At 52.4% G+C, this 9,310-nt stretch overlaps 3 protein-coding genes across 5 annotated transcripts in view; 1 reads left to right on the top strand and 2 right to left on the bottom strand.

Moving 5' to 3' along the window:
• Positions 1–633, bottom strand: part of LOC109373558 (centrosomal protein of 104 kDa-like) — a gene marked incomplete at its 3' end in the record, with an annotated part of 8,552 nt that extends 7,919 nt beyond the window's left edge. Inside the window, exon 1 of the mRNA XM_019627484.1 lies at positions 590–633. Within this exon, the coding sequence (XP_019483029.1) occupies positions 590–633 (44 nt within the window). The remainder of the gene's footprint in view (positions 1–589) is intronic.
• On the bottom strand, positions 244–8,775 carry CEP104 (centrosomal protein 104). Of its 2 annotated transcripts, XM_019627486.1 has the most exons (7): positions 8,508–8,775; positions 6,073–6,135; positions 4,601–4,727; positions 2,913–3,086; positions 2,414–2,552; positions 1,666–1,728; positions 244–1,394 (listed from the first exon to the last, which is right to left on the bottom strand). In XM_019627486.1, exons 3-7 carry the CDS (start codon positions 4,711–4,713, stop codon positions 1,314–1,316), a joined length of 570 nt encoding a protein of 189 aa, XP_019483031.1. In that variant the 5' UTR covers positions 4,714–4,727; positions 6,073–6,135; positions 8,508–8,775; the 3' UTR covers positions 244–1,313. The 2 variants fall into 2 exon arrangements, with proteins under 2 accessions (XP_019483031.1, XP_019483030.1); XM_019627485.1 differs by lacking the exon at positions 6,073–6,135.
• Positions 8,776–8,938: 163 nt separating this feature from the next.
• The window catches only part of DFFB (DNA fragmentation factor subunit beta), a 13,275-nt gene continuing 12,903 nt past the window's right edge, over positions 8,939–9,310 (top strand). Inside the window, exon 1 of one of the 2 annotated variants that reach the window (XM_019627489.1) lies at positions 8,939–9,264. In XM_019627489.1, the coding sequence (XP_019483034.1) occupies positions 9,142–9,264 (123 nt within the window). In that variant the 5' untranslated portion in view covers positions 8,939–9,141. The remainder of the gene's footprint in view (positions 9,265–9,310) is intronic. The other variant, XM_019627488.1, reaches the window with a different exon arrangement.

The raw sequence follows: 9,310 nt of genomic DNA, 5'->3' as shown, positions 1-9,310 counted from the left end.
CTCCCCAAAGTGTTTCTAACCCCACCTGGAAGGGTAAGGAGGGTCCTGTTATTGTCCAGCAGGCGTGGATGGAAGGGTCTGGGCAGAGACTGAGGAGCTTGTGTTGGGGCGTAAGTAGCTTTTTATCATTAGTTTTTTTGTTTTGTTTTTAAGCTGAGTCATCCTGCCGCCTGTTGGCAGCTCAGCGGCTGCTCAGCTTGGGCCGGGAATTGAACTGCTGTTGCTCAGAGCTCAAACTCTTGAGCGAGCTCCTAACCAACTGAGCCACTCGGCCGGCCCTATCATTAGTTTTGATGATGGCCCTGGGTCCGCCTCTTTCAGGCTCAGGGGTTCCCATGAAGACCAGGCCTGCAGGGAAGGGCGGGGGCCTCTACAGGGAGCCAGGCTCACGGTCCACTGGTGCACATACTCAGGGGAGCCCATGGCTCCTGAGCGACCAGAGAAAATCTGCTCCATATTTTGTGCAAACAGAAGAGCCGCCTGAGTATTAATTACTCTGTGTCACAGCTCTGACCATGTGAAGCGGAAGTGGAATTACACCAGAAGTTATGGGCGAATTCCACCCTTCTGTGAAAATCGGAGTGTTTACCTTTCCTTTATGGGGAAGCTGCTGTCAGGGGAGGGGCTGGGCATCGTCTTGAGCTCGTTTCGTTTACGGGCACCTTTGTGGGGGGGGGGGTCCTCGCTTTAATAGCAGTGGGCAGGTGCCGGGTGCCGAAGGCGCTCTCCATTCCACAGACGTGCCCCGGGAGCAGGGGGCGAAAAGGAACGTGGAAACGGGGCTCCTCAGCTTCCCCCGACTCTGACCTGCCGAGAGTCCTGATGCTCTGAGACCAGAGGCAGCCAAGCCAATGGAACATAAAGCTGGTGATGCGAGGGCGGTGGAGAGGGACCGGCAAACACTGTGCCTGTAAAACTGCTGCCGTACGTACCTCTCACTACCTTAAAGAACAGAGTTTTCGAGCAGACATAAGATGAAGCCTCCAGGAACTGACAATTTGGGTCAGTTAAGACCTTTCATTTTTGCCTGTGAATCTGCCTGTGCCAATAAAATACCAAGGGATGGCTGGTGGATCTTTTTCCCGAATGCATTTTAGGAACCTTCTAGTAATAACTGATCGCACAGGAAATAAAGACGTGCTCAGTAAAATAGCGACCTTAATCTTTCAGTGTATTTCCGACGATCTCGTCAGTGGCTGACCTCACTCTAAGCGGCGCTCGGAGGCCCTCGGACTGGGCATCCTGTGGCGGGGACTCATACTTGGCGAGTCGCAGGACAGGCCCAGAAGTTTCTTGCCTTATGGGCGGGACTCTTACCCAGTACAAGTGCCTTCCAGAGCCGGGTCCTCTGTGTTGGGCCCCAGGTAATGATCAATCAGCTTCTCTCTAGACGCCTTGGGGAACAAGAATTTCTGCTTAGTATCTCAGAGAAGAAACAGCACCAAAGCTTAACTGGGACATGGTTTGATACAGAGACGTCAGCAAGCGTCAACGATTCTTGTCTTTTGAAGGGAGAGCTACAACTCAGTAGCAGAAAGTTTAATAGCTATTCACCAGTCAATTTTATAACGATTTTTAAGATGACACTTTCTGTGACAAAAATAAGTGCTCTTCTCCTGCCAGAACTAAATTCTCTTCTTTAGGAATGAAACTTGCCAAACTTACAATATTGCTTTCATCGCTGAGATCTGCAGGGTCTCCAATGATGTTTATTGCAACCAAAGCAACCTAAGAAAGAAATTAAGTATAAAATGTCGGCAATAACCTAACGTCTTTAATAACAAACTGCCGACCCATACTGTTCTCACATGGGACGACATATGTCAAAGCACATTCTTTGTAAAGCATCATGCTCATGTACAGAAAGAATTATTAATAATGGCTATTAGAAACGATATAAGTTAATATTCTCATGCTGAACCGAGTGGCTATTTTAATGTTTAAAGGATCTTAAAACAATAATAGCTAAAAATCTCCCAGTTTTAACATAGCCTTGCATGGAGCCATCCACTCAAGGTCAAGTTTGGGGTGATACTATACGATCTTGGTAATGAAGTGAAATGAAATGAAAACCCAAATTGTCTAAGTCAGTGATTCTCCTGAGGGGCAGGCGTCCTGTCCCATCCCCTTCCCTGAGCATCATGTAGCTGCATTATGGACCGGATGTTACTGGTGAGCACACGCAGGGGTGGGGGGAAGGGAGGGGTGGAGAGTCACCCTCCCAGCCACAGCCCTGCCTCAGCACGCCTTCACCCCACCACACGCTCCCAGGGTGCCCAGTTGCACAGGCCAGCGGCTCCCTCAGCAGAGCTTAACGTTCCTCCAGGAAAGATGACATTTTGAAAAGACCCAGGACGACGTAACCCTACAAAGAGCTGGGGAGTCGTCGGAGGGGAAGGCGTGTGAATCTTACCTGATTATATATGTTGTATTTGTTTACGTGGTTTTCGTGAAAAATCAGTTTAAGAAACTGGCCTACTGCATCCACATAAACCGATTTAAGCTCCCGGGCTTTGCAGCCCGTCATCTCGTTGTCACAGAGAGAGACATAGCTGAAAGAAGCAGCAGAGTTCAAGCATCAGGTTGATACGAAATGGCCCTTCGGGGCCCACTGAACTCACTAGGCTTAAATGAATGCTAAGTCTAGAATGAAATATCCTACGAAAAGGGCCCGAAGTCAAGTTCTAATTAGTATTCTGAAGTCCTGCATCTGACAAGTGGGGCTGAAAACTCTGGGTAAAAATGATAACACAGCTTATTAATATGTATGAGGCAGGTGTTAAGAGATCGCATAATCCTGACCCAAATACAAGTATGTAACATGGACCAAGAGGAAGGAGCAGTTCATTAGTTTTTAGTGGCTTTGGGTCAGGCTGAAAGTCGTCATTATAAGCTTAAAATTTCCCTCTTACCCGAGTCTTCGAAAACGCTCTGCCTGATACGGCGCGAAGTACTCGGGCAGGCTCTCGCTGATGTAGAACTCCACCCTGCTGGAGATCATGTACTGGTGGGCAAGCAGCTGCAGCTTTCTTATGCGACACCTCTCCACCATCTGCAGGACAATTTCTTGTGGAAACTGGCAAAATCTGAAAGCAACCACATTTGGTTTTTCCGCACGGTCGCCACAGAGGGTTTCTGCATGCTCGCACCCACTCGTGCACATAACGCACGCTTGCCCAGCACCTGCAAAGCTGACAGTCCCCAGGTGCTGATGACATGGGGGAGCAGCGACTCTACACCTGCCCTCTGCAGGCTTCAGGACTGGACCTGAAACTCGGAGTCAGGACTCCATTTGACCTGCCTGCCTGCCAATGAGAATCACTTTAGGAGCTAGGAAATGGTCTGAAGTGAGACCTGACGTTTCTCACAAGATAAACATAATCTTAAGAAGCAGTATGAGTATGCAAGAGAGGGCCAGAGGTTCCACAGAAGCCTAAACACTGCCGAGAACCACAGACTCACAGACTCCTGGGTTAGGAGTTAACAGCAACGCCCAGTATTGAATGAGTGAGTGCCAACCACAGGTGCTCAGTTGGCTGGAGGGGGCGGCCATGACTGTCCATATTGGGGCTCCTAATTTTCTTGGAGGTGACACAGCACATTAACACCCTGAACTCTCCCTTTGCTGAGGAAGGAAGGCCGCTCAGGGAAGACTTAAGTGTTCAGAGAAACACTAACTAGTGTTACACTTCTCCAGTAATGAACATTTTTAAGGTGTACAAATATCCGAGACAAGCCTGGAAGAGACCTTCTTGGTTTGAGCTTGGTGTTACATTAGAGCAGTCAGATGCAACGGCTTAGCACAGGAGCACAGCCGTAAATCTAAGAAACCTGCCAACGCAAACCCCTGCCCAGAACACGGACGACACCATGAGTGAGCCCCAGCGGGCGATCAGGGAACACAGTTCAACAACTTGGGGTGAGGGTCACGACCTTACTTCTCCTCTTGTGTATTTACACATTTCTGAAGTGAACACGGGCTAATGTTATGAGGGGAAAAGATCCAACAACTTTTCTTTAAAAACATAAGCAGAGGGGCCGGCCAAGTGGCTCAGTTGGTTAAGAGCGCAGGTTCTGAGCAACAGGGTTGCCGGTTCAATTCACACATGGGCTAGTGAGCTGCCTCTGAGCTGAGCTGCCGCTGAGCTGCCAACAGGTGGCAGGATGGCTCAGTTGGTAAGAGCACGTGCTGCCAACAACAAGGCTGCTGGTTCAGCTCCCACATGGGATGGTGGGCTATGCTCACCCGCAACTAAGGCTGAACAGGGCACCTTGAGCTGAGCTGCCGTGAGTTGCCGATGGGCGGCTGGATAGTGACTGGACTTGGAGCTGAGCTAGCTGCGCCCTCCACAATGAAGACTGAAGGACAACAACTTGGCTGTTCCCCTTCCCCAATAAAAACAAACAAACAAACAAAACAAACAAAAAACATAAGCAGGAGGAGGAAACGCATCACATAACCAGAGAGATGACGCTGCAGCACTGCCTGACAACCCCATGGTTCTGCCGTCTGAGTTGTAACAAAGACGCTAAGAATGAAAGGAGCCCTCCTGCTTGAGAGCCCGTGCCGCCCCCAGCCCCTGTCCCTTGTCCAGCCCACCTTGGGGACCTCCACCCGCTGACGGTAGGTGCGTGGATCATTAGTTCCCGGGCGCTGAAGCCGTCTTCGTGTCCAGATGAGCTGACGACGACGAATCCGATCTTGTGGGGCATTCTGTGTACTGGGGCTGTTTATAAACATCAAAATAAAGGGACTTAGTGACATATTAGCATATTATCACATTGCAGTGCTAGTTCATGCCTTGCTAATACACAGAGTCACTCACATCTTCAGAATTTCCCCGTCACTTTGAAAGATTTCAGTTTTTTGTTAAGTGCTTTTTACGGGAGCCTCTAATTCTATGTAGGGGTCATTTAAATTATCTTGACTTTTCCCAAATATATGTCCAAAAAGTTTGACTGGTGTTGTGGGTTGAATTGTGCTCCCCCACCCCCCGCAAATGCTTAAGTCCTCCTGTGAATGTGATCATATTTAGAAACGGGTCTTTGCAGACATAATAAAGATGGGGTTGTGCTGGAGTAGGGTGGGCCCTACACCAAACGACTGGTGTCCTCATAAGAAAAGAGACAGACACACAGATGGGAAGAAGGCCATGTGACAACAGTGGAGCCACTGAAGCAAGGCATCAACCAGCTGAGGAACGGCAAGGACTGCTGGTAAGCGGCAGCAGCGGGAGAGGCAGGGAGGACGCTCCGCTCGCGCCTGCAGAGTGAGCGCGGCCTGCGACGCCTGGATTCCGGACCTCTAGCCTCCAGAATAAGTGTTCGCTGTTTTGAGTCATCCAGTTTGTGGTACTTTGTTATGGCCAAAACAAGGTTTTTGGCTAAGATACAAAGAATTTTTTTTTAAGTTAAGAAACTAATATAACCAGTAAGTTAATAAGTTCTACAAAAATAAGGGAGAAAAAGAGACTTTGTAATCAGCAGCATAGTAAGTGCTAAGTGCAAATGTATGATCAGAGACATGGCGCAGAAGCACAGATGGAGCCTGGTGAGTGACTGACTCCGGAGGTCTTTACATATGGTCAAATGGTATTTTTATGTTATGATTGTTTAGCGAACGGGGTTTCGTTCATAGTTACAGGTCATCGTTTTGAGGGTGGATGTGTGGTGTCTACCTTGCCTGCTGGTGTCCTTCCCGTCCTGGACTGAAAACAGCACACCAATCAGTGTCCCTTGGTGACCTGCCCTCCCCACACCGGGTCTGTGGGGCTGCCACCCCAGGCTGCACTCCTCAGCTCCCCACATCTCCCAGGCTTGGTGGGTCTGAGTTCCACATCCCTCCTCAGTAACTGGTTCAGGGATGGGGCATGAGAATAGGACCAAACTGGCCCGGTGCCTCTCAATCCCAGGGCTTTGCTGGGGCTACCGGGAAACAGACACCTCCTTCCCGCGGGGACTGGGGCTGCAGGATAGTAGCTGTGGGGGCCTAACATGCTGGGAGAGGCAGAGGCCTGGTGAGCCTTAGGCTCAGCCACATTTAAGTCCAAGTATACATGCTCTTCCGGTTACCTTCCCGCTACTCAGCCAGTCAAGCTCCTCTCCAGTAAGCCAATCTGAGTCAGGTGTGAGTATCTGCAGCCAAGAGATTCCTCAGTTAAATAGAGGATCAAGAACGCTCCAGAAAGTTCTCTGGGATGGGACACAGTATTGAAATTCTCCATAGCAGGTAACATATAAACATATCTCCTTGAAGTTTTGGTTATCTTAACATGCTTGATGCATGATCTAGATCTTTCTTTTACTTTCTTTGAGAACCTGAAGAAGACCACGTCAATAAATTTTTGGGCTGTCGGAAAAGTCGTGACACATTTTTGCAACGAAAAACATAGAAAAAATACGTCATGACTTTTCCGACAACCCAATAGTTAATGCCTGGCACCCACTAATGTTTCTTGGAAATGTATGAGCAAAGCATTAAAAATAGGAAGATCAATAATTATTAAAGGTCCTAGCTACTTTTTATGCAAAGCTCACTGCAGGATGTCACAATATAGTAAAGGAAAAAGCTAACCCAGAAAATAATGAAAAGCAAGCACAAAAAATGTGGCGTGTGGTTTAATCCACGCTAAGCTGCACAGCCCCCCCCCCACCCCGTGTTCCCAGCACCCCATGCCAGGACGGAGCTGGGCTGCTGCATCTCCCCTCCCCCACCCATTAAGTACCAAGTCTCATGGGTCCCGCCTTTGGACCGGTGCTTGAACACCTCCCCTCTTCTCTGTGCACTTTCTTTTCCAGACAGCAGCCAGGTCTTCCTGCCTGGAGCACTCCCTGCCCGCTCATCCTATGCTCCTGCCTGACGAACCCCGCTCAGGACCAGCTCGGGCCATCGCCACCCATGTCCTAACTCAAGAACCCTCAACGGGCTCTCTGCCCAGGGTAGAAGGCTCACCTCTCCGTCTGGACCCAATTTGCTGTTCCAACCCTACTTCTGTCATGAATTCTAAAGCCCAGCCAAACTCACTAAAACTCCAAGTTAAATCCCTGTGCTCTGAATTCCCAAGTCCTTCCTCCGCCTTGAGGAGCAGGGGTGACTGCCTAGCCCACCTTGACAACAGCAGGTAGCTGTTCAGTGTTCTCAGCTGAACGTGATCACAGGTCTTGGCCTTCTGAAGGCCTGGAGCAGCACTCGCACTGCCCGGCACGCGCGGGCTCGCTCCCTGACCCGGCTCTGGTGGCTGCGGGTGGACACACAGGCCTGAGGACACTTGCTGTGGGCCAGGGACTGTCCTCAGCACTGGACACATATTCATACCTTCATAACAACTCGGACATAGGGACAAGGAAACTGAGGCACAGACAGAGAGGCCATGCCCAGGGGCGTCCAGCTAGTGAGCCAGGCGGACAGGGCTTGATCTCAGCTGGTCAGCTGGTCGGGTTCCAGAGCCCGTGATCACGTGATCACGACCAGCACCTTCCGCTGTGGCGCTGAGACTTGAGCAGAGGACCTTTTAAATCCACACAGACGTGCCCCCTCTACCAGGCCGCCTGAATAAATCCCAAGCACAGCTCTGGCATCAGGCACCTGGTAGGAGAAAATCCTGGGCCCTCGACCTCAGTTTGGGTATTTGAAATGGACTCCGTCTTGGTCACCCCCTTCCAAAGCCCTTCCACGTTGTACCCCAAGATCCCCTTTGTATAAACCTTCAAGGGTCAAATAAAACATTGGGGTGTCACTAAAAGACGCTACTAAGAGGCTCTATAAAAATCACCACTGACATTTTGGGAAGAACCAAGGCTCTGCGGAGTGCTGTTATTAGCACGGGGACCCCGGCTGCCCTAGTGCACATGGACCCTCATCACCAGCAAGGGTCGCCTGGCACGTCTCCGAGGCGGCAGTGCCTCTCCTCTGCTCCCTGACTACACAGCTCGGAGAAAGGTAACTTCCTTCCTTGAAGTCAGCTTTTCAGTATGTATCAGGGGTAACGACATCTATAAATTAAATCGAAACAATTTAGCACATTCCAAGCATTTGCTACAAAACTAGGAGACAAAACTTGTTTCCATTTTTGTTAAGTGCTACATAATTAAGTGCTTTTTGGTCAAGTAATCTGAAGGGTTGGAAGTGCCTGTGAGACTATCTGAAATTGAAGAGAAACACGATAACTAAATAAATGAAAGCTCGCGAATGGAGCCTGCGCGCCGCAGAGCCGCCTTCTTCCCTCCCTCGAGTCACGGAGCTCTGGGTCACTATCGGAGCACAGAAGTCGCGACGCGAGAGCAGGATCCGACGCTCAACACAAGGAACCGAGCGGAGGCGACCGCGGGGACCGGGGTGGGCTGTGGCGCAGCGCGCAGGCAGCGCTCCGGACCACCGGCCGGGGGCCCGCACCCCGCAGCCGTGAGCCCCACCCGGGCCGCACCCCGCGGCAGCGCGGCCCAGCGACCCGCAAGTGGGCGCCCAGCCCCTGGGCCCCCGAGCCCGCCCTCCCGGGCAGCCCGGGTACCTGTTGGGAAGCTCCGGTCGGCGCGTCCCTGGGACTCGGGTATGCGGGACAGAAGGCCTCCCGGACCTCGGCGGCCGCACGACCCTCAGGGCCTTCCGCCGACCCTTGGCAGAGCCGCGCCTTCGGCGGAGCTCAGGTGGCGCCGCCTCCGCTGTCCTGGGAGGGTCCGCAAACCGGAGCCGCAGTGCCGGTGGCAGCCGAGGAGCAGCCCCGGCCGCCTACGCTCAGCGCCCAGGCCGCGGCCGCCGCTCTCATGACAACCAGACCCCTCCGCGCCTGCGCGATCCCGCCGTGCCCAGCCGCGCCTGCGCTCAAGGCGGTGTTCCTGTCCCCGCGTCTCGGGCCTTCTGGGTAATGTAGTCTCCGGGGAAAGGGCGTTTGCGCACCAGGCGGGGCCGCGCCTCCCCTTGCCCGGGACTTCTGAGCACGCTAATGAAATTTCCGGGGAAACGACGCCTGTGCACCAGGCGCCTCTGCTCCCCGGGCCTTCTGGGTAATGTAGTTTCCTGGGGGCGGCGCGCGACCTTCGTCCTCTTCGTGGAGTCCTCCAGGAGCCGACCCCCGCGATCCCGGTGAGGACGCGCCTGAGCGGCGGACCAAGCAGGCGTGGCCTGCGGGGTCGGGGGCCCTGAGGATGTTTACGGTGTTGCGGAAGCCCAAGACGTTCAAGCTGCGGGCCCTGCACAGCCAGAAGAAGTTTGGGGTAGCGGGGAAGAGCTGCCAGGAGGTGCTGAGGAAGGGGTGCCTCCACTTGCAGGTGGGCCGAGGCCGGGGGCCGGGGGGCCGGGGGCGCGGCGAACTAC

The sequence above is a fragment of the Hipposideros armiger genome, unplaced genomic scaffold (genome assembly GCF_001890085.2).
Source record: "Hipposideros armiger isolate ML-2016 unplaced genomic scaffold, ASM189008v1 scaffold_734, whole genome shotgun sequence".
In the NCBI taxonomy this organism is placed as follows: Eukaryota; Metazoa; Chordata; class Mammalia; order Chiroptera; family Hipposideridae; genus Hipposideros; species Hipposideros armiger.
The sequence above is the reverse complement of the archived record's forward strand: the minus strand, read 5'-3'. Positions and strand labels throughout refer to the sequence as shown.

Excerpts from the sequence above, each read along its gene's own strand:
- CEP104 (XM_019627486.1), bottom strand. The coding sequence starts at position 4,713 with ATGCCCCACAAGATCGGATTCGTCGTCGTCAGCTCATCTGGACACGAA. Across the intron at positions 3,087-4,600 it reads AGCGGGTGGAGGTCCCCAAG|ATTTTGCCAGTTTCCACAAG; the intron begins GTGGGCTGGACA and ends GGTTGCTTTCAG. Across the intron at positions 2,553-2,912 it reads GAGCGTTTTCGAAGACTCGG|CTATGTCTCTCTCTGTGACA; the intron begins GTAAGAGGGAAA and ends TGCTTCTTTCAG.